A 25319-nucleotide genomic window follows, 5' to 3' on the forward strand; every position below is an offset into this window, starting at 1 on the left:
ACAACACAACACAGGACAGCACAGTACAACACAGGACAGCACAGTACAACACAACACAGGACAGCACAGTACAACACAGGACAGCACAGTACAACACAACACAGGACAGCACAGTACAACACAGGACAGCACAGTACAACACAACACAGGACTGCACAGTACAACACAGGACAGCACAGTACAACACAACACAGGACAGCACAGTACAACACAGGACAGCACAGTACAACACAGGACAGCACAGTACAACACAACACAGGACAGCACAGTACAACACAACACAGGACAGCACAGTACAACACAGGACAGCACAGTACAACACAGGACAGCGCAGTACAACACAACACAGGACAGCACAGTACAACACAACACAGGACAGCACAGTACAACACAGGACAGCACAGTACAACACAACACAGGACAGCACAGTACAACCAACCACAGGACAGCACAGTACAGCACAGTACAACACAGGACAGACTGTACAACCACAGGACAAGCGCAGTACAACACAAAAGGACGCACTGTACAACACAACACAGGACAGCACCGTCACAAACACAGGACAGCACAGTACAACACAACACAGACAGAACAGTACAAAACACAGCACAGTCTGCACAGTGAAACACAGCACAGCAACAGTAAGCCCAGCACAGTACAAATACAAAACAGCTCAGTTCAGTACCAACACAACCAGTACAACACAGAGAGTACAATACAGCAAGTACAACACAACACAGTCCAGCCACAGTACCACAGCCACAGTTCCGTACAACACAAGCACAAACGTTACCGACAGTACAGCCACAGTAATCAGCACAGTACAGTACAAACAGCACAACACAGTACCACCAGTACAGACAGTACACACAGTACGCACAGTACAAACAGCAGAGAGTAAATACAGCACAGTACAAAACAAAACAGTACAGCACAGTACAACACAACACAGTACAGCACAGTACAACAGCACAGTACAGTACAACACAGCACAACACAGTACAGCACAGTACAACACAGCACTGTACAGTACAACACAGCATAACTTAACAAGACACAGCAAAACACAAAGCAATACAACACTATACACTGACAATGGAATACACTAACAATGCGATTAATGCATTCAGAATACTTACAGTTTCCTGTGGACGTTGACAAGACTGAGACTGACAAAGAAAATGACGTAGATGAAACTGAAAACCCCATTAGTACACAATGACAGGGATGAAACTGAAAACAACATTTATTTCTTTATTCGTTCATTTATCCATTCATTCATTCATACATTTGTTAGAATATTTATTCCTTGATTCATGTAATCATTTCTTTTCTTCATGTCTTCCTTGTTTATTTATTTATTTATTTATTTATTCATCTATTAATCAATTTATTTATTTGTTTATTTTATATCTTTATTCATTGATTTATTTAATCATTTCTTTTATTTGTTTGTTTCCTATATATTTATTACTTATTAACTTGTTATTTATTCATTCGGTCAATTATTTATATATTTATTCGTTGATTTATTCAATTATTTCTTGTATTGATTTATCTATTTGATCCTGTCTATTCAAGGGAAACAATCCAGTTTTGGAAGTTGGTAAGAGCCGTGACATGAGGTGCTCTCCCTTACCATATCCAGTCGGCTTCTTCTTCAGCGTTCTTGTAACCCCCCACGTTCAGTGTCTTTACGACTGGGCTTCTTCACACAAGATCGCTTTTACCTCGATGTTCAGGCAACCAGTGTCTGTTTTCGGGGGTAGTTTGTAAGTGGTGTGTGTGTGTGTGTGTGTGTGCGTGTATGTACGGCACGCGCACATGTGTGTGCGTGTGTGTGTGTGTACGCGTGCGCGCGAGTTTACGTGCGTGCATGCGCGCGCGTGCGCGAGTGTGTGTGTGTGTGTGCGTACATGCTTGTGCGTGAATGCGTGTGTGTGTATGTGCGTGCGTGCGTTCGTGCGTCCGTGCATACATATGTATATGTATGCATGCATGCGTGCATGCGTCTGTGTGTGTGTGCATGTATTTGTATGCGTGCGTGAGTGCATGCGCGAGTGTGTGCGTGTGTGTGTGTGTGTGTACGTGCGTGCGTGCGTGTGTGCGTGAGTGCATGTATGTGTGTGTGTTTGTCCCTGCGTACGTGTGCATATGTGTGTGTGTGTGTGTGTGTGTGTGTGTGTCTGTGTTTATGTGGGTGGGTGTGTGTTTGTGTGTGTGTGTGTGTGCGCGCGCGCGCGCGTTCCTGCTTGTACATGAGTGCGCGTATGTGTGTATGTGCATACACACGTGTGTGTGTGTGTGTGTGTGTGTGTGTGTGTGTGTGTGTGTGTGTGTGTGTGTGTGTGTGTGTGTGTGTGTGTGTGTGTGTGTGTGTGTGTGCACGCGTGCAAACTATCCTGCAGCAACAACAAGAAGAACAATGTCATCCTTCTATCAACTCAACGCACGCAATAAAAATGTCAATATATTATACCTTTGAAAATAATGATCAGCTATTACAATCAATAAAAGGCACACAATAAATTGTGTCAGTTGAAAAAAAAAAAAAAAAAAAAAAAAAAACCCTCATCTGCGCGCTGACGAGAGCAAGGTACTAAACTCTTTCAATGTATTCGCTTCGTGAGTTTTGCTGGAGTTGTGTACCTTGGCTGTGACGGGTGGTGCACATAATTTGTGTTGTTGGAGGTTGCACTGACGAACTGGGGGACTGCTGACTGAGGAAAATGGCGGGGAGGGGAGGGGAGGGGGGGGAAGGGGAGTAAGGTGGGTGGGGGGGTTGAGGTTTGTTGTAGTTTTTAGGGGTTTTGTTGTTGTTGTTGTTGTTGTTTTTAAGCAGATGCAGTGTAACGCATATGGATCAACCTGCATACTTGGACACCTCCGTCAGATGAAAACTGAAACTCAAATAATGTATGTATGTGTGTACATATATGGACACCTCCATCAAATGAAAACTGAAACTGACATAATGTATGTAATTGTATTTGTCTTTTTGCCACAACAGATTTCTCTGTGTGAAATTCGGGCTGCTCTGCCCAGAGAGAGCGCGTCGCTACACTGAGAGTGCCACTCTTTTTTTGGTATTGTTCTACCTGCAATTTTATTTGTTTTCCTATCTAAGTGGATTTTTCTATAGAATTTTGCCAGTGACAACCCTTTAGTTGCCGTAGGTTCTTTTACGTGCGCTAAATGCATGCTGCACACGGGACCTCGGTTTATCGTCTCATCCGAATGTTTGTGAATGTATTTTTGTCCAATCTATTTATCAATCTATGTATTTATTCATTTATTTTCATTTGTTTAGTTATATCAATTGCTTGTTGGTTTCTTTGTTTATCATCATTCATTTATTTATTTATCTATGTGTTTATTTCTTTCTTTATTTATTTAATCATTTACATATTTGTTTGTTTGTTTGTTCGTTTACTGATATGGTTATTTCTGGGGCAAGACCTGCTATGTTTTTTCTCATGCAGTAGAAAAGGCAGTTTTCTGTGCCTGCAAGCTGGTTGGATCTGTGTCTTTCTCATTACAACGACAAACACCAAGACATTTGTGTGACAACTGAAACAATAAAGCACTGGCCCAAGTCTGTGGAATGATAAAAAGTATGTTATGTACGGGTTAGTTAGGTAGGTAGGTAGGTAGGTAGGTAGGTAGTCAGTCCGTCAGTCAGTCAGTCGGTTGGTTGGTTGGTTGGTTGGTTGGCTATCAAGCAGTGGTGCATTGTATATGGATCAGCATACAAGTTCCGACGCCAACTTGACACTGAAATTGGTGTTGGCTGTGATGGGGGTAGTGGGGTGGGGGTTCCAACTAATGCTGTTGTCGCTGATTCGTTGGTGCTTTTCATTTAGGTGTTTTTTGTTGTTGGGTTTTTGGGGGAGGGGGCCGGGAGGGGGGGCGGGGGGGGAGTGCGTTTTTCGTCTTTTTTTTTCTTCATGCCATCGTCGTATTATTGTTGGCTTTTTTTCTTCTTCTTGTTGATCTCGTTCCTGGTGATTTGTTTCTCTTGTTTTAAAATGCTGGTCTCGTTTTGATGTTTTCATTGTTGCTCTTATACTTGGGGATGGTGTTTTATTTTGTTGCTCTTGTTCTTGTTGTTGTTGTTATTGTAAAGAAAATACGTTTGTTTCTGCCTGTAAACTCCCATGGCAATAGTGGCCACTTCAAATGTTTAACATTCGCTATTGTCTGTATGTCTGCATGTTGATCTGCCTGTCCGTCTACCGATCTAAAAATGAATAATTGCATCGGTTCTTCAATCTCTCTTACACACAAACACACACACACACATACACACACACACACACACACAGAGAGAGAGAGAGAGAGAGAGAGAGAGAGGAGAGAGAGAGAGAGAGAGGCACATATTAATGTAAAACACGTTATGTTTGTCATGTATACGAATGAGAAGGAACACTACACACGAAGATGAGTTCAGAACACGCTTTGTGTATTGGCCAGAATCGGAACAGACCACCAACAAATCACAGACAACATAAAATGAAACTGGTCTCCAAGGAAACGGCTGCAGCGTTGCTGTGAAAACACGAAGAAGCAAACTACAGAAAGGGTCAGAATGCACATTTTGCTGTGTTCCAAACCAGACTTTAAAACCTTTGTATAACTGCTTGAAAGATAGTACAGTCCGCGTTGTAACACGAAAAATAAAATAATAAAAATTACCATATCTCGTTTTGCATCGGCCAGGTGTGCACTGGTCAGCCCAACATGTGATACAAACACAGATAATGTGTAACAATTTATAGAACGAATAAACAAAATTGATTTATTTAACATCAACCCCAAACAAATCATGACAGAGACAGAGACAATACAAAAATAATTTGGTGTTTTTTGTTTTTTGTTTGTGCTGCCATGACGTCATGTTATGATGACGTATTAAGTTGAAGAGTTGACATGTCTGGTAAGGTGTGTTTTATTTCAACACACACACACACACAACACACACATATGCATAACACACACAAACACACACACACACACACACACACACACATACAGAGACACACATATGCATAATACACACACACATACAGAGACACACATATGCATAACACACACACACACACACACACACAAACACATATACAGAGACACACATATGCATAGTACACACACACACACACACACACACACACACACACATGCATACATATACAAACATACATAGATTCATATATGTAGACAGAAAAGTAGATAGATCTAGAGACAGATAGATTTAGAGATCAATATATAGATAGATCTATCTCTCTACAACAGGAAGAAAAACGACCCAGCACACAAGTCATTCACTACGACAGTTTATAACCGACAACAACACAGTCACCAACAACACACCACCCCACCCCACCACCAGATGACCAGAGCTGGTCAGACACAGACACTGAGGAAAGACACACCGTGATGAACGGTGCAGAGAGGGCGTCACCAGTTGTCTCCACTCTCCCCCTCTGCTCCTCACACACACACACTTACCATACAACTAGCAACATACACATTGTTGTCACTGTCAGTGCACACCTGTCTAGGCCTCACCACGTGCTCGTGCTGAAAGGTGTGGGTCACCTGGCCAGAACGGACAGACACCTGGTGCACCAGGTGTGTGTCACAGTCTGACACCAGGACGTGGTCACCAGAGTCAAACAGATACCAGGTGACCTCAGTCCTGTCAGCCTGGTGCTGTCCGTGAGCGTGCGGACCACGTGACCCTGCCTGTTCAGCACGTGCACAGCAGCGGGCTCATTGCCGGATTCCTCACAACCTACAACGAGATGTCCGTCACTGTGCCCGGCTATTCCCGATACTCTCTGACTGTCTGGACACGTGACCGCACTGTCACGGTGTCAGTCACTGCCATGAGGTAGATGACTGGTTCATCCGTCGTCATGGCCACCAGACCGTCAGACAGAACAGCCAGGGCCCATGGTGCTTCACCAACAGTGAGACAGGGGGACACAGTGTGGGGGGGCGCCACGCCCATCACCTTCACCTTCCTGTTGTTGTTGTCCGCCATGACCAGTCTGTTGTCCGGCAGACAGACAACGGCAGTGATGCAGGGTGTGTCTTTGTCGTCTGCTGTTGTGGGCGACGTCTGGAACACACACTGTGGTGCCGTCGTCATGACGTCAACAGGTGGGGTGAAGGTGGGGGTGGCAGGGTGGGTGGGTGGGGAGAGGGGTGATGATGTGGGGGTGGTGGAGGAGAGGGAGGGTGGGGGGAGGTGAGCTGCAGTGGGGGTGGGAATGGGGGAGGGGGTGGAAGACGTTCCCGTTGTGGTGGAGGTGGCGTCTGGACTGGTCTGTTGGTCTGCAACAGTCATCAGCATCATCATCATCAACAACAACATCATCATCAACATCATCATCATCATTCATCATCGTCGTCGATGTCGTTGTTGTTCTCATCTTTATCACCACGTTTTCATTGTCACATCGCCATCTCCACCTGTAAAAATGTCAGCAGCAGCACACGCCTTCAAAACTGTTGTCATCGTCATCATTATCATCGTCGTCGTTGTCGTCGTTGTCGATACCATCATAATTGTTTTCCCTATGTCCTGATATCCATATCACACAATGAACTTTCTTTATTAGTTCATTTGATTTTGTGAAGTTTTCTTAAACACCCCCAATGAAGCTGAGAAAGATACACATGGCTTGTTTCACTTGACAGGGATTAGAAAAAATGTCAGTGACGTGTTTTGTTTCGTACAAAGCATTGTGACGTTTCTTGGTGTGTGTGTGTGTGTGTGTGTGTGTAGGGGGTGGGGGAGGCAGGGGGTGGAGGGGTGTGGGGGGTGCACTACACTTGAACACGTTTTAAAACAAATGATTGGAAGTTGAAATAGTTTGTTTTGTTTTTTTCATTTAGTAATATGTGTAAATATTCCTTGAGTATTCATATTTAGGCAATGAAATCTAACCAAATCAAAACAAATCAAATCATATCATGTTGGTTGTAGCCAATTGCAGAAGTGCCATTTAAGGGCTGAATACCTGTCAGTTCGTAAAACCAGTGGTAGAGAAATGAAAATATGTTAAAAGGTGGATTGAAGTGTTGAAAGATCCAGTCCGCTCACATCCCAATCATCCACGTGAAGCAGGCATGGCGTTAAGATGTTATTACAGAGTAAAAAGATCATGTCAATGTATGTCTATCCCGGAACAGGATCTTTTTCGAGCTAGCCATAAAATGTTTCTGTCTGATATCATTCTAGAGGAACAAATGGCTGATTGACTGAAAAAAGTGCCATAGATCAGGAACCGTTTTCTCATGCCACGTTACTGTACACGGACCTCAAGCCAAGACTTCATTCCCATGTGGAACACCTCTGGCAGGAGGAATGGAATCTGCAGACTGACAACAAGATGTTTCAGATTCGTCCTGACCTCAAGGAATTCCTTCCCTCCGTTGTAGGAAACAGGAAAGGAAAATGTTCTCTGCAGGCTGCACACGGGTCATTCTTATCTGACATTCTTTTCTTCTGAAAGGTGAAGAACCTCCATGGTGTGTGCCGTGCAACCAGCCTCTGAGTGTCAGACATCTGATCGACTGCTGGAATCTGCATGATATCAGACACACTTAGACAGGATTCAGTACTGTACACATAACCTACATTGTTAAATAATGATTGAAAAAATAGTGATGACAATATTGATAATGATAACAATATCATATATATCATTATTATTATCATCATTATTGTTGCCATGACACTTTGATATTATCATCATTATCGTTATTACTATTTTCATCATCATCATTACTGGAAGTATTATCAGTGTGATGTGTTGAAACAAGCAGCAAACATTGTTTTGTGGGATGTGTGTGGTGATTGTGGTACTTTGCATAATCCTGATAATCTTCAGATTAATATTCGTTTTCAACAAAGTCTCGTGAAAGTAGCAAGTGGGTCAGGAACTGTCACACACCTGGTGTTACCCCAGGGTAGCCATCACTCACCACAACCACATTCACTCTGAATGAGAGACCACACAAGAGTGCACTGTTTCAAACTGGTGATTATCATAGCAACAACAACAACCAAATGACAGTGGAAACAAGAGAACATGTTCTCCATTTGGGAGAAAAGGAATCATCACTCATCTGATCCAAGCGGTTGGTAGTGGTTGGATGGTAGACAGCAGACGTCAGTGTAGATGGGAGTTAGAGGTTGTCCAACAGGATGTGAGCCTACTGGTTCCAAGTGAATAAAGAGAATCCACAAAAAACACCTGTTAAAAAGGAAATCACAATGCAGTCTTCCTATTGGCAGCCTTCCTCATACCTGCAAATATACCCAACACTTCCCTACTACTCCTATTTTTATGACTTAGAAATAACAGAGTTTGTAACTCGTCATTTAGTGTACATCTAACCATATCATCGTTAACATGCCTCAACACACTTTAAACAGCTATGATAGTTCTCAGTCAAACTGTATCATTTTGCAGTTACTGTGATATTCTTATGTCTTCTAACCATGAATGCAGAGCTAATCCGTTGAATAAACAATACCAACTGTCATGTTTTGTCAAACATCTCGCCAGCATCAATGGTCAAAGCTTGAAGTGCCAAACAGCCACTCAACTTCGTGATCTAACTAGGCGTTGTGATCATTTAGCCACAACAGTCCTCTCAATTATTGTTACATACGTGACATTGTCACTCTGTGTCCAGTCACACCAAATCTCTTAGATGATACATCAAGGCCAAAAGTCTCTATCCCACCAATATCCAATGTAACTTACTGTCAGCTGCACACAAGTTCTAATGATACGCTGTCATCTTAAATTAACATCTTTTGTTGTAGCGAGATGATACATTAGGATATGCAACGCACATTCAATATAAAATTGCTATAATCACAATAATACAATGACAGTGAACTGGTCTATCATTGCACCCCCTGACCAGACCAGATCTAAATTACCACTGAATGAATCTAAATGATAGGTATCCTTTAGATTTATTTTAATTAATCCAAAAACAGAATCAACCATTTTCTTCTTACCCAAAGGTTCGTGAAAAATACCCTGGTCAGGTCGTCAGTCCAGACAAGGCCCTACCAGAACTTGTTCCCTGCTCGTCTGGCTCAGGTTGACCTGGACTTCTCTCCTGGCATCCCTCCGACCTCAGCACTTGTCTCTTGTGTAGGACTTGCTTCCACTGGACGAGGTCACGACGCCATACCGCGAATGCAGAGCAAGTTGGATCACTGCACACTTTCTAGATTCGAACGAGTTGCGGATTTTTTTTTTAAAGACACAATTAGATCTGCTCATGCATCCGTTTGCTTCAGTAATGAAACTCCCTGAATACCGGAACAGCAGACTGTCTGAGAACGGTTAGATTTAAGCTTTTTCATTGGTTGTTGCTATGGTGACAGTTGATGTGTTTCTGAGTAAATTCATTATGTGTTACAACACACAATGATACATTTATCATACATGCAGATCAAGCTTCCAGTCTGTCATTGGATAACTCAGACTGGTCTCCAATACAAACATTTTCAGCACTGTCTCTATAACAACAAGTCTGTGACGTCAAATAATAACATATGTTTCATAATGATTCCCTGACATGACACCACGCATTTTCATTCATTCTACCTATTAATGAAATTCCTCTAGACAGGGGAGCAGTTGTGACAGTCTCTGCCTACAAGGGATTAATAATCATTCACTGTGTAGTTGTGATCGCCATCGTCATCATCATCATCATCCAAAATGTCCTTCCTCCAGTTGTCCAAATACCTCTCTTGTCTAACCACCTCCCCCCCCCCTCTCCTCTCTCCATCCCCCACCCCCACCCCTGTTCCCATGACCCATTCCCTCAGTCACTGACCTGCCGAGTGCAACAGCCGACTCAGCTGACTTCTGATCGCCTCCACTTCGTTCAGCTTGGGGCAGTGGTGACACTGTCTGACGTCACGCACACGTCTTTCCAGAGGCTCTGTCCTCACGTCCACGGTGACGTCAGGGCTTGTGAGCATAACGGTGGAGCTGTTAGGATCAGACGACTGGCTGACGCTGAAACGAGGCAGCTGATGCTGGTAGTTATCTAGCACATGTTGTTGTGCCTGGACCCTGTTGAGGAGCTGCTGTCCCAGATTCATTACGTCCTGCAGCGTGGTGGAGACCTTCTGCTGTTCATCAGACGCCTGCTTTAAGAGGGGAACCTCCTCCTTTACCCAGGCCTTCCACTCCTTCACTCCTCTGGACTTTCCATGTGGCGTGGCAGCTGACTGAGAGTCACCATCGTTACGGATACTTTCCAGGGAGGCTGTTGACAGGAGAGATGATGACCTGGGTCTGGGTGAAGAACGGGACCCTGAGGGAGCGTTGTGCATGGCCTGTGGCAACATGTGCAGAACATGGCCTTGGGCAGCACCCATCTTACGATGATTAGATGTACAGGAGTCACAATAGTATTCCTGACAGTCCCAACACACATGAGTGGCGTTGTTGTTTGAGCAGTTATGGCATCGGATATCGGTTTCTTTCTCTAATTCCCGGTACACCAGCTGCCCAACCACGGGGTCTAATCCAAACCTCTCTACCAGCTGGCTGAAGGTCAGGGCCTGGTCCCTAGGGACGTCCAGTTGTTTTCCACATTGCCGACATCCAGCCTTTGGGCCCAGTGGGTCCAGTGCTTTGTGGAGACATTTCCTGCAGCTGATGTCCCCACAGGGCAGGATGATTGCACCCAGACATAGTGACCCACACTGGGGACAGTCTGTGAGTGACGTCACAGGTCCTGTGGGCTGTGGGGCTCTGGGTTGCCCTCCAGTTGCCATGGTGACTTCAGAGGAATCTGACAGAGAGAGAGAGAGAGAGAGAGAGAGAGAGAGAAACATTATTGCATGTGACATGAACAGCAGATGTCAAGATAGTTTCAAGGACGATGACGACTGATCAATCTATGACTGACCATTTTAACACCTGAATACTGACCACAGTTTGACCACATCAATAACGCTGTTCCCTGGTAGTGAGTTCACACAGAACACATCTCCATTTAATGACCACAGTGCAATCAAGGACATCAACAGTTTCTAGAGACAAGATAAATGTATCCATATAACTGTTGATGAACAATGTAATTTCTAAGTTCACACTGATTCCGCCGTCGTTTTTGTGTGAACATGTCAAATGAGGAGTATACGAACGGGTTTGGAGCTTCCCTTTGTGAGGACGTTTCTGTGTTTATTTTTCCATTTCCTCTTATTTACCCGTCTGCAAGTGGACCACGTTAAGATATGAATGGCTTGAAGCTTAGTGCATTTTCTGTGCAAGCAGCAGCAGTACTTGTTTGTTGATTTGTAACCAGATAAACAGTATGTCAATGCTGACTTAGTAGGGTCATGGATTACACATTTTCGGTGTTCATTTTTACGTTTCCTGACTGTGTTGTTTATCAGGTACCCAAGACAACAGAGTTTTGATAATCTCATCCACAAACCAAGATGTTTTTACATCACAGGAATATAATGGCTTAAATCAGCTATGAGCTACTGTAGTGACAGTGACAATACTTTTGTCTGATGTTTTCCTGCCTGTGTTGACACTGTTGTTCAGTTATGAATTCCAGTTGTACACATTTAGTATAATGATGACTTGACCTTTGCTTCAGAATTTACAGACAGATACACATGTACTGTCATCAATTTCAGACCAATACACACTCAAGGACAGACTGACAATGATAACACAACTTTCAGTTTGCTGGAAACGAGTTAAGATAACATGAAAATTGACATAAAGATATTGCTGTTAGCTCTGACCTCATAAACCTAAAGCTAAATATGACAAACTGTCACAACCCACAAGGGGTTGCCCATGAACCCCCCCCCCCCCCCCCCCCCCCCCCCCCGCACCTTCCCACACTAACTAACATCCCGACAACACAAAACACAGACATATATAATTCAGCTCAATTCTTTACTGTTGTTGCACTTGGAATACCCTGGTCCAGACACACAAATTTAAACAATTAACTACAGCAACACTCTTTGGTTACACCATAGCAGCATGACCACGACACCGTAAGCCCTAGTAACGGCAGCACAGATCTACGCGAAAAAAATGTCAGTTCACTTGAACCTAAATCAAGTTCATCTGTTGAAGGCCAGCATCACTGAACTGGCTTAAGTCGTACGCCCGCAGAATCGGAGAGGGTGGAACGGGATGAGGGACTGTGGGCGAGGGCGTTGGAAAATATGGGGGTCGGGGAAAGGAGTGGGAGTGAGGGAGTTTGGAACGGACAGGGATGAAGTGGAATGACCACCACTGAAAAGGCGAATCCTGGAGTCCCGTCGGGGTGGCAGTCAGGGGGAACCCACAGGAATAAATCACAGGGAACAAATCTGTAATAAGACTCCCATATCTCTGTAGATTATGCTCTAACATTATGAAGGAGTACCCCCCCTCCCCTTCCTGGAGTGATACGGAATGCACTAAGGGAATAATTGGTTATCTTATTATATACAGTCAATTTCACACAATGCTACGAACGCCAAAAGTACATGAAATTTTTATGATTTATCCAGTAATGAAGGAGTTAAACTTGCATGCAATCCGAAAGAGACATTTACCCTAAATGACAAAATGTCGGTATCTATCCTTGTGGTTTCAAACTACCGAAACAAAACTCAATGAGCCAATATTGCAATCTACCAATCACATTTCAAACACCACACAAACGTTTTGGAAATCTTAGGCTGCAGTTGGACACAGTTCACAAAGGAAATAAATCGGAAACAACTCGAGCTGAATACATAGCAAAACAACCCTAAACACAACCTTATCAATTATCTCAAAATATTTAGAAATAAAAGAATACTGGATTTAAAAGATGTTTGATAAAAAAACCTCCCTTAACATTATACACACCCAAAACCAACATATGTCAAGTTACAACGCTAACACCACGAGGACAAACTATACAACTCCCCCCCCCCACCTGTCACCAGGAATCTGGCACAATACTGGCCCAAGAGAGAACACAGAACACAGATCCACACAGAGGCAGAAGGGGGTCACACAAGAATCGAACCCCACGACTGTCCAAGAGGGCGACCCTTCTCCTTCCAAAGCTCGCACCAAAGGCAAAGCAAAACCCTTCCTTCAAAACGATGTTAACTCCGAACTCATCTCAAGAGTTCAGAGCGAGAAGGACTAAGGACATGTCAGACACACATCACGACAGATTCACGTGCTTCAGTTCGGAACAGAACTGAGCACACAAAATAACATAGAGCAAAAGGGGGAGAGAGGAGGGAGAAAGGGAGAGGGGAAGGGAGAGGAGGGGAGAGGAGGGGAAGGGAGACGAACACACAAACAAATGAATGCCACGAGCCGTGACACAAACATTGTATTGTATTTGTTTTGTATTTTTTTATCACAACAGATTTCTCTGAGTGAAATCCGGGCTTCTCTCCACAGAGAGAGTGCGTTGCTACACAACAGCACCACCCTTTTTATTTTGTATTTTTTCCTGCATGTAGTTTTATTTGTTTTTCCCATCAAAGTGGATTTTTCTACAGAATTTTGCCAGGAAAAACCCTTTTGTTGCTGTGGGTTCTTTTACGTGCACTAACTGCACATGGGACTTCGGTTTTTCGTCTCATCCGAATGACTAACGTCCAGACCACCACTCAAGATCTAGTGGAGAGGGAGAAAATATCGGTGGCTGAGCCATGATTCGAACGAGTACGCTCAGATTCTCTCACTTCCTAGGCAGACGCGTTATCTCTGAGCTATCACTCCACATTCTGAACAAGAAATGACAACTAATAAACATGACAACTAAATGCTAAAAGCTACTGAAATCTAGAAACGAAAATCGATTTACATGTGACCACAGCCAAAGTTCACCTCCCTGTCCTCACACTATCTGTCAACAATGAAGTTAACACAAGACACTGTCTGCTACAGACCACAAACACTCACTATTGATTTAATTCTTCTTCCTTTTTCGTTTTTCTTCCATTTTTTCCCCTCGAGGCCTGACTAAGCGCGTTCGGTTACACTGCTGGTCAGGCATCTGCTTGGCAGATGTGGTGTAGCATATATGGATTTGTCTAAAAGCAGTGATGCCTTCTTGAGCTACTGATACTGATACTGATACTCACTAAACATTCAGCCCTCACACTATCACCCATCAAGTCATCGTACCACAGGGAGTGTGCCGCTCACAACAATCAAACATCAAACTCACTTTGCTCACGCGATGTGTAGATACCTAAACGGAAACTCCAGTATGCACGTCCGTCTCTGCCTGATATCGATGACTGAATAGAGACATCAGGACCCCAGGCCCTACCCGTTTGTTGACGGCTGCACCGTGTGACGTCAGTCTTGACAACCCAGCCCTGTCTGTTCATTGGCAGTTGCTATCTGTGACGTCAGTCCACCCCGCCACAGCCATGGAGGGTATTCAGTGTCACCTTCAATGCTCCCTCCTGCTGTCACCCCCCCCCCCCCACCTGCTCCACTGCCCCTCTCCCTCCCACCTCCACTGTCCCTCCCCCCCTCCACTGCCCCTCTCCCTCCCCCCTCCACTGCCCCTCTCCCCCCCTCCTGATGCCCCTCTCTCTCCCACCTCCACTGCCCTTCTTCACCCCACCTCCACTGCCCTTCTCCCTCCCACCTCCACTGCCCCTCTCCCCCCCTCCAATGTCCCTCTCCCTCCCACCTCCACTGCCCCTCCCCCCCTCCACTGCCCCTCTCCCTCCCCCCTCCACTGCCCCTCTCCCTCCCCACTCCACTGCCTGTCTGCACTATCTGTCTGTCTGTCTTTCCATTGTTTTCTTTCTGTCTGCATGTCTGTCTGTTAATCCGTCTGTTTCCATCATTCCCGTGCATGTGTAGGTATTTGGTGTAAAAGTAATTACACACATGCATGTGTGTGTGTACATGTGCAGTTCATGCATGCATGCATGTATGTGTATGTGTATGCGAGCATGTGCATTCAATTCTATGTGTGTGTATGCATGTGTCTGTCAGTGTATGTGTGTGTGTGCACGTGCATGTTTATGTATTCGTTTATGTTTGTGTCTGTGGCTGGCAATCTTGCCACCAGTGAGGGCTGTGGATCAAGGTACAGGGACTTGACACAGGGCCAGGCTGACAGGGTGATATTAAACCTTACCTGTCCTCCACTCCACACCTGTACAGACAACGAACTTATGCTGTGTGCTTCTCTGCAAAGGCTGTGCTGTCACTATAGTACATGTCAGGTAACTGGCGTCACTTCACATGGCACACCTGTGTATGTGTGTGTGTGTGTGAGGGGGCGATGGGGTCTGCAGTTGGGGGGTGGGGGGGGGGGTGTCTGTGTGTGTTGGAGATGATAGACAACTGGACAGAGAGGCAGAGATACGTGCATACATGTATACATGTATAGTGATTAGACAAAGATATTACAGAAGAAGAAGACGAAGATGATGATGAAGAAGAAGAGAGAACATTTATTCAGTTGTTTTTTTTCTCAAATAGAGCTATATGCGCTTTACATTTTTATACAGAAAAACCCATTAACGATAAATAACGAAAAAATACAATCAATCAACTTACACAAACTTCAAACAGACAGCATGACACAATTCGTCCTGTTCATTTGTTCTCTCTCTCTCTCTCTCTCTCTCTCTCTCTCTCTCTCTCTCTCTCACACACACACACACACACACACACACACACACACACACACACACTGGATAGGACACAGTTTCAGACTGTGGTGAACAAAGATATCAGTCCTGCTTAATCTAAATAGATCTGTCTTCAGAGAAGCTTTCAAGGTGGATGTGGAAGTTGAGTGTCTAATGTTGTTATGTACCCAGGACCTATTCCGGGGAATAAACCCTGGGCACAGCTCGATGTGTTCGAGGAAGCTGCAACACACTCAACAACGTCGTGCGAGAGAAACACAGGCAGAGAAGAGACAGTTTATTTATACACTCACACAGGTACACCAAACGAGCATAAACACAATGAGTGGGTTCCAGAGAATGACCTAGCTATCTAGACAGAAAGGACACCTCCCCCTAACCAAAGGAATGCCCTAACACTGCCTTATTCCAGTCTAATTATTCCAAAGGGTTAGGTAGGGAAGTGGTGAATGAATGAATGAATGATATGTATACTTATATAGCACACATCCCTGGTCGTAGACCAAGCTCAAAGCAGCTTTACAAACACGGGGTCATTTGCACAACAAGCAGCCTACCTGGGAAGAGCTGACTGAAGGCTGCCATTGTGGGGCGCTCATCATTCGTTTCCTGTGTCATTCAATCAGATTTCAGGCATGCACACATAATAATACACTCAGGCAGACATGTAACAATTTATGTGTATGACCGTTTGGTTATTTACCCCACCATGTACGCAGCCATACTCCGTTTTCGGGGGTGTGCATAACCCAACGAACGCTGACATGGATTACTGGATCTTTAACGTGCGTATTTGATCTTCTGTGTGCATATACACACGAAGGGGGGTTCAGGCACAAGCAGGTCTGCACATATGTTGACCTTGGAAATCAGAAAAATCTCCACCATTTTGGTCAACAATGAAAAAGGAACACACACACACACACACACACACACACACACACACACACACACACACACACACACACAAAATTTCATTTATAAAAATGTTTCCAAAGACGCGTTCCAGTCTATGTGCCCTTTAAACAACTTTTTCAAGCAAATATCTCTAGTTTCTTGCCCAGAATACTTGACAAGTACAGATCTTTATATATAAAGGTGGGGTTGTCTCTACATATAATCCGAACTTTTCCCCAACATGTCGCCACAACTCACGACCGGGGTAGGTATTGATACGGTCGACACACGCTGTCTGGAACCGGGTCTCCCCCCACCGAAGCTCTCACAGGACTCCCTTCAGACGTCGAGAACACGTACAGCACACAGCACTGAAGAGAAGAAAAAAAGATTACTATAGAAGACGTCGCTGGTGATGATGGTGTGAGTGCATGAGGAGGACAGAATGGAACACACACAGAAACAAACACCATCAATTAATCTTTGTGTGATGTCCATCCTTAAAATTCTGTCAAAAGTACACACAGGGAAACAAATAGAAAATAAATAAGTAAATAAAACAATAGACGTTTTACAATGACAAATCGTGGTCTGATTGTATGTGAAAGGAGGTGTGAGTGGTGCAACGCAGTTGGTGTGCAATACCAAAGTAAAATATATCAAATGATTTCATTGGGTCAATGGTAACGTGTCCGCCTAGAAAGCAAGATAATCTGAGTGCACTGCTTCCAATCCCCCTCCACTAGACCTTGTGTGGTAATCTCGACACTTGTCATTCAGATTAGATGATAAACCGAGGTCCCGTGTGGAGCATGCGCTAATCGTATGTAAAAGAACACACGGCAACAAAATGGGGTGTCCCTGGCAAACTTATCTAGAAAAAAATCCACTTTGATAGGAAAACAGATAAAACTGCAGGCAGAAAGAAATACCAAAAAGTGGGTGGTGCTCTCAGTGTGGTGACACACTCTTTCTGGGGACAGCAGCCCGAATTTCACACAGAGAAATCTGTTGTGACAAAACGAGTAATACAATACATTACAATGCAATACAATATTACAATACATACAATACAATACATTACAATACAATACAATACAATACCCACGGTACCCCTCACCCCCAAACAAGCACAACGTAATCAAATTCTCCACTCCATTCACACAGACGAACAAGACAAGACGCCCAGACACTGGGAATGCCCTGGGACTGGAGGGGCACGTGGAAAAATGTGGGGTAGAGAAGCAAGGACCCTGCACAAGGAAAATGATACCCTCACCTGGTCTTGCACACTGGCTTCCCGGAATAAAACTGTATAAACATTAAAGATGAAAGGATTTTTTTAAATGCAATTCACAAACATCTTAGTTCGTTTTAGAATGTAATATTGAAGCGAAAAAAGGGAAGCCAATAGAAAAATGAAGATGAAATCCGAATGATAATCACGAAAGGAAACCCTAACACAATGAGAGAAAAATAGACAAACATATTTCCCTTGACTTTTCAACATACCAGCTGGGTCGTGGGTAACTGCTCTCCTCTTTTCTTTCTTCGTCCTCTTCTCTTCCGGCGAGATTTTCGGGGTGGGATAAACAAATGATAACAACAACAAAAAAGACAACTATGGAAGATGGTACTCAATGAAAACTGGTCAAGAGCGTTGACTTCTGCTCTTTGTGTACAACATCCATAAAGAACGTCACCTCATCAAAAATTGATGACGACAATGCAACATGACGTAAACAGACAGGACCTGCAAATGACCATACTTCAAAGTAACATTTTTAACAATGATATTGAACTTGAAAGAAGAGAATGGACGATGAAGAACACGATGACCTCCAGTATGCTGAGCGAACAGCAACTGCCAAGGGACGACTTCCTTTCAAAGATATCGTGAAAAGCGAGGTCGTCTAACAGGGACTTGCTTGTGATAGCAAGACGTTGGGTGTTGAAATTAACACAAATGTGATGAAGTGAGTTCATCTTTGCACAGTTCAAGGCATAGGCCAAGATATACAAATTACAATACCATATTAACGTGTTGCAATGATGGTGAGAAGAAGAGTTGCATGTATACACACACATACCGTACATCGAATCTGTGTACAAGTAAAAAGGTTCCCTTTCTTTTGATAATAACGTAAACGAATATAACAATAATGGTAAATGAACAAAACAGAAAAGAAGTTAACAGATAATGCTGTTGTGCAACATAGAGTGCCCGCAACAAATGTTGAATGGAAGGCTATGGATGGAAGTTGAAAGGAAAGAGTGTGTTGAACAAAGTATTTCTGTCCGACACATGAAACACAATTATCAATATTAAAGCCGAGATTTCAAGATGAGTTGTACTGACGAAGAATATCAGAGAGATATCCAGGGCCTATGCCAGTGAGAGATGAGAAGCTGATTGAAGAGTGTGTACGAAATCCGGGACTGAATGGGGATGCATGGTATGAAACTTTGAAAACGAGGGGTCACTGTATTAAAAGACATGAAACCATGGTCTGATCAGACTGGTGGAAGTGAAGTTTGCAGAGTGCTTTATGTAAGTGGTCTTCAACTTGTTGCCAGTAGTTCCACTCTGACCTCAGTCAGCCTCCATACTCTGCCCCCCACCTCTCTGTCCCCATTCTGCGTTTTTCTCACCTTGTTCTCTCTCTCTCTGTCTCTGTCTGTCTGTCTGTCTGTCTGTCTCTCTCTCTCTCTATCTCCCCCTCTCTCTGTGTCTCTCTCCACAGACAGAGATTCAATGTCACCTTGGGCATTACCTCCTGCTGTCATTCTTAGCGGGGCTGTGTGTGCCGCTTGCATTGTCCAATATGCATGTATGTCCGCTGAGGGCCGTCCTGCCCATACCAACCCCACCCCCATCCCCTCTAGTGATTGTGGGAAGGGGTTACCTTGATATGACACCAGTGCCAAGCAGACAGGGTGGCTTGATCAGTGGTTCTCTTTCTACCTCTCTCTCTCTCTCTCTCTCTCTCTCTCTCTCTCTCTCTCTGTCTGTCTGTCTCTCTCTCTCTCTCTCTCTCTCTCTCTCTCTATATATATATATATATATATATATATATAGAGAGAGAGAGAGAGAGAGAGAGAGAGAGAGAGAGAGAGGTGGAAAAGACGAACTGACAGACAGACAAATAGACACTGAGACAGAAAATATGTGTGTGTGTGTTTGTCTGTGTCTGTGTGCCTCTGTGTGCGTGTGTGTGCGTGCATTCGTATGTGCATATCTATGTGTATCTGCATCTGTGTGTTTGTCTGTACCTCTGTGTGTGTGTGTGTGTGTGTGTGTGTGTGTGTGTGTGTGTGATGTGTGTGTGTGTGTATGGATGTGTGTGTGTGTGTGTGGATGTGCAGAGGGTGTAGAGACAGAGACAAGTATAGACAGAAATAAATGTTAGCTCCATGTTCACTCAAGTTTGTCTCTGCAAGCCTTCATATTCTGGTCCACCCCCACCCCCTGTATCCCCTCCTCCCTCTCTTCCTGCCCCACTTCTGCGTCATACAGTGTCGTCACCTTGTCCTGTGTGTGTCTCTCCACACCCTCCCTGCTTGTCCCCCCACCCCCTCCCCCTCCCCTCTGTGGCACACAGAGTGACGGAATGAATAGAAACCTGACTTCAACACACTGTCTGGGGCACGCTGGCTGTTGTCTGGGGAAGGTAGAGAGAGGGGGACATGACAGACAGACAGAAGGAGAGACAGACAGACAGACAGACAGATGAAGAGAGACAGACAGAAAGACAGAGACAGTGTCAAAGAGACAGAGAGGTGATAGAGAAAGAGACAGGAGAGAAGAGAGACAGACAGACAGATACACACACACACACACACACACGCACGCACACACACACACACACATGTATATGTATATATATATATATATATATATATAGAGAGAGAGAGAGAGAGAGAGAGAGAGAGAACTCAGAACTCAGAACTCAAAACGTTTTCATATTGAAGGATTAAGATTTTAGGCATGGCCTATTCTTCCAACCCGACCTTGCTAATCCACATCAGTTACAACAGCACATACAACACACACACACACACACACACACACACACACACACACACACACACACACACACACACACACACACACACTCCTCACACACATACTAACACTCACAAACACACGTGCACACACGCACATGCATATATATATATATATATATATATATATATATATATATATACCTCCCTACCCTTAGAGTTTCTAAAGGAGGTGTCACTGCGTTCGGTCAAATCCATATAAGCTCCACCACATCTGCTAGGCAGAAGCCTGACCAGCAGCATAAGCCAGCACACTTAAGCCTTGAGTGCATGCATATATCTGTATACGTCAGAGTGGATTTCGTTTAAAGAATTTTGCCAGGCGACAACACTTTTGTTGCCATGGGTTCTTTATCAGTGTGCCAAGTGCGTGCTGCACACGGAACCTCGATTCATCATCTCATCTGAATGACTTGATGCTCAGTTTGATTTTCAAGTTAAACTTGGGAGAAAGGGCGAGAGCGGGATTCGAACCCAGACCCTCACGGACACTGGTTTGGCAGATAAGTGTCTTAACCATTCTGCCACCTTGTTCCACAAGGTTAGCATGGTTGCCTTCCACCCTGTCATACACACACAAACTACGGCTTTCTGCGTCTCTCTCTCTCTGTCTGTCTGTCTGTCAGTCTGTCTGTATCTTTACCTTCTAGTGCATTTGTGTGTGTGTGTGTGTGTGTGTGCGCGCGCGCGCGCGCACGTGCAGGTGTGTGTGTGTGTGCGTGCGTGCGTGCGCGCACGTGCAGGTGTGTGGGTGTGGGTGGGCGGGGGTGCATGTGTGTGCGTGTGCATTCATGTGTGCATATGTGTGTGCACGTATGTGTGTGTGTTTATTCTCACCATGACAAGATCACAAGACGTTCAGTGACGGGGTTTGAGCTGAAAGGAGAGCCCACAGTCGGTCCTGGCTTCAATGTGCTGAATGTGTTATTCATGACTTGTTTGTAAGGGTCTCTTTCACACCCACCCACCCCACCCCACCCCACCCACCATTCCCCACCCTCATCACCACTACCCGGCCTTACCTGGAGTTGTGGGCAGGTGAACAGAGCAGCAGCCTGATGTGAGGGGCTGGCACTGTGCCAGGCCCTGTGGTCACTTGTGTGGGGTGGTTGGTCCATTTCTCTACACACCTGATATAAAAATTTAAAAAAAAACGATATATGAATATACATATATGTTTTGTTTTGGGCTTTGTTGTTGTTGTTTTTGTGCTTTTTTTTTGGGGGGGGGGGGGGGGGGGGGGGGGCGGATGCGTGGGGGGCTTGTGGGGTGGTCGTTTTGCATATGTTCTCCCCTGCATGCAGTTAGCTTCACTGCAGTATTCTTACTGTGTTGTTGTTGTTGGGGTTTTTTGGGTTTTTTTTTTTCTAATTTGATTTTTTTTTTTTTTAAAGAATGACGACAGTCACTGCTGCTTATTAATGTATGTGTGTGCACTTTGTTTTTTCATGGCTTAGTTGGAACTCTTTCCTTTGCACCACTCTCCCCCCTCCTACCCCCACCCTCTAGCACCGTCACCACCGCCACCTTTCCCGATTCCATTAAAGCAGTATTTCTTTTTTCTTTTCTTTTTCTTTTTTTTTTTTTTTAGGCAATCACGAGATTCGTCTTTCAGCTCAAGAGAAGGCCTTTGAGGGTATTGTGATGTTGCCTGGGTGAGAACGAACACACACACACACACACACACACACACACACACACACACACGTGCACGTGTGTGCATGTGTGTGCATGCATATACACTCACGTGCACTGACACACATGCATACAGCACACAGACACATGCACTCACACAAATACAGATTTGAACACCTATGCTTGCATGTATGTTACACACACACACACACACACACACACACACACACACACACACACACACACACACACACACACACACACACACACACAGGTGCATAATGCATTGCCACTTAAATTTGAAAGGAGAGCTGAATTTAATGTAAACAACCCACGAGCATGCGTCAGTTGGATCAGTGTATGTAACTGGAGGGTGGAGGAGGGGGTAAGGCTTTTGTGGGTTGTTTCTATACGTGTGACAGTGACGTAGACACACAGACAGAAAGACAGGCAAGGACTTGAATGGGGAAAAAACACAAGAAGGGCTGCCTGTTAGCTGCTGAATTGTCGCCTCTGCTGAATTGTCACCAGCGACAACTTGACGGAGCTCTGTTAAACGTTCGGCGACAATTCAGCTTATCAGTAAAAGATCAGTGGTTACTAAGTAAACGCTAAACTGTCGCTGTTTGTTTTGATGTGTGTTGATGATGTTGAAAACCAAAGGAAGTCAAGAGAAAATAAGAAAGAAAGTAATGAAGAAGCAGGGAACTAAAGAAATAAAGGAAGCAACGAAACAGGAAACTGAGGATGGAAGCAAGGAAAAAAAGAAAAAAGAAATAATGGGAATTAATGCAAGGAAAGAAAAATGACCAGTGTTTATTTTGTATTTGTATTTGTATTTCTTTTTATCACAACAGATTTCTCTGTGTGAAATTTGGGCTGCTCTCCCCAGGGAGAGCGCGTCGCTATACCACAGCGCCACCCTTTTTTCTTTCTTTTTTTTCCTGCGTGCACTTTTATTTGTTTTCCTATCGAAGTGGATTTTCCTACAGAATTTTGCCAGGAACAACCCCTTTGTTGCCGTGGGTTCTTTTACGTGCGCTAAGTGCATGCTGCACACGGGACCTCGGTTTATCGTCTCATCCGAATGACTAGCGTCCAGACCACCACTCAAGGTCTAGTGGAGGGGGAGAAAATATCGCCGGCTGAGCCGTGATTCGAAACAGCGCACTCAAATTCTCTCGCTTCCTAGGCGGACGCGTTACCTCTAGGCCATCACTCCACATTATCACTTACCATTGGCTACTGCTGACCAGTGTTTATCACTTACCATTGGCTACTGCTGAGCCCTGCTGACCACCACTGACCAAGGTGGGGGGACATAGACCTTGGAGAACATATACCTGGGGGAATATAGACCTTGAAGAGTATATACCTGGGGGAATATAGACCTTGGAGGACATATATCTGGGGGAATATAGACCTTGGAGAACATATATCTGGGGGAATATAGACCTTAGCATATACCTGGGGGAATATAGACCTTGGAGAACATATACCTGGGGGAATATAGACCTTGGAAAACATATACCTGGGGGAATATAGACCTTGGAGAGCATATACCTGGGGGAATATAGACCTTAGCATATACCTGGGGGAATATAGACCTTAGAGAGCATATACCTGGGGAAATATAGACCTTGGAGAGCATATACCTGGGGGAATATAGACCTTAGAGAACATATACCTGGGGGAATATAGACCTTGGAGAACATGATATACCTGGGAGAATTTTCACCTTGGAGAACGTATACCTGGGGGGGTATAAACCTTAGAGAAACTATACCTGGGTGAATATAGGCCTTGAAGAATATATATCTGGGGAAATATAGACCCTAGGGAATATAGACATGCTCCCGAGCCTAGCACACATATACACAGAATACCCAACTCCCACCCTCAAAGCAAAAAATCTGTTAAAGTCATGAACTGCCAATGAAGGAAATGATGACAACAAATCAGCGATTACTAAGTAAACGTTGAAATGTAACCATTCCATTGAAATGTTGCCATTCCGCTGATATGTCATTGACCAGTGACAATTTGGTGGTTATCTGACCTGCTGATTTGTCGCTGGTCACTGACAGAGGTCTGTTAAACGCTGGCAGAGGTCTGTTAAATGCTGATTTGTCGCTGGTCTGCTGAGTTGTTGCTGGTCACTGACAATTAATTAAGCAGAGGTCTGTTAAACGTTGATATGTCGCTGGTCTGCTGATTTGTTGCCGGCAACAATCCAGCAGTTAACTGAGCTCTTCCAAGTTGTGACTGGCGACAATTCAGTGGGGACCACAAATCGGCAGCCATCAGAGCCCCTTACCCTCTACGCAAACACTCTTCCCCGCTCCCCCCGCCCCCTTCCTCCCACCCCCACAAACAGTGGAGGAATACAGGGGGATTTCCCTTTTGACACTTCCTTTATCTCAGCCAATCAGCAGTCATATCAGCAAGTAAGAGCTGATCTTCACAACAGGGGAAGGAGGGAGGAGTAGGGAGAAAGCTAAGGGTGGAAACGGGTCATTTAGAAAAGAAACAGCCAAAGAAGATAAGAATCATTTTCCATCATTTTATGAACACACACACACAGATGCAGACACAGACACAGAGAGAGACACAGACAGACAGACACACACACACACGCGCGCGCGCGCGCGCACACACACACAGGCGTATATGCATTGCCAGTTAACCTTGAAAGGACAGCCAAAGTCGCTGCTGGTTTGAAAGTAAACAACCCATGAGCATGTGCCAGTTGGATCAATTTTCATAACTGGGGGTTGGAGGAGGGGGTAGGACTTTTGTGGGTGTTCTTGTTTGTATGGCAGTGACGTAGATACACAGACAGACAACAAAGTTAGGGCAGGCAAGGACGTGAATGGGGACAAAAGCACAAGACGAAAAGCCCCCTCACCCTCTCCCCGAACACCACACTCGATGTGTGAGTGCATGTGTGTGTGTGTGTGTGTGTGTGTGCTGTGTTTTTCATGGCTTATTAGAACTCTTTCCTCTGCACCCC

General features: G+C 44.6%; 1 protein-coding gene and 1 long non-coding RNA gene across 6 annotated transcripts in view; both read right to left on the reverse strand.

Annotated features, from left to right (window-relative positions):
- Nucleotides 1-4444: 4444 nt before the first annotated feature.
- Nucleotides 4445-14411, reverse strand: LOC143276167 (uncharacterized). Of its 2 annotated transcripts, XM_076580591.1 has the most exons (3): nt 14257-14411; nt 9883-10851; nt 4445-6342 (listed from the first exon to the last, which is right to left on the reverse strand). In XM_076580591.1, exons 2-3 carry the CDS (start codon nt 10832-10834, stop codon nt 5828-5830), a joined length of 1467 nt encoding a protein of 488 aa, XP_076436706.1. In that variant the 5' UTR covers nt 10835-10851; nt 14257-14411; the 3' UTR covers nt 4445-5827. The 2 variants fall into 2 exon arrangements, with proteins under 2 accessions (XP_076436706.1, XP_076436707.1); XM_076580592.1 differs by lacking the exon at nt 14257-14411.
- A 408-nt stretch (nt 14412-14819) lies between these two features.
- Nucleotides 14820-25319, reverse strand: part of LOC143276146 (uncharacterized) — a 22621-nt gene continuing 12121 nt past the window's right edge. For 3 of the 4 annotated variants that reach the window (XR_013053507.1, XR_013053506.1, XR_013053505.1), the window contains exons 2-3: nt 21694-21801; nt 14820-16977 (exon numbers count right to left, since the gene is read on the reverse strand). This is a non-coding gene — a long non-coding RNA (uncharacterized LOC143276146). Of the gene's footprint in view, nt 16978-21693; nt 21802-24365; nt 24560-25319 lie in introns of those variants that run through there. The other variant, XR_013053508.1, reaches the window with a different exon arrangement.

This window comes from Babylonia areolata, chromosome 31, assembly GCF_041734735.1.
Source record: "Babylonia areolata isolate BAREFJ2019XMU chromosome 31, ASM4173473v1, whole genome shotgun sequence".
NCBI classification, from domain to species: Eukaryota; Metazoa; Mollusca; class Gastropoda; order Neogastropoda; family Buccinidae; genus Babylonia; species Babylonia areolata.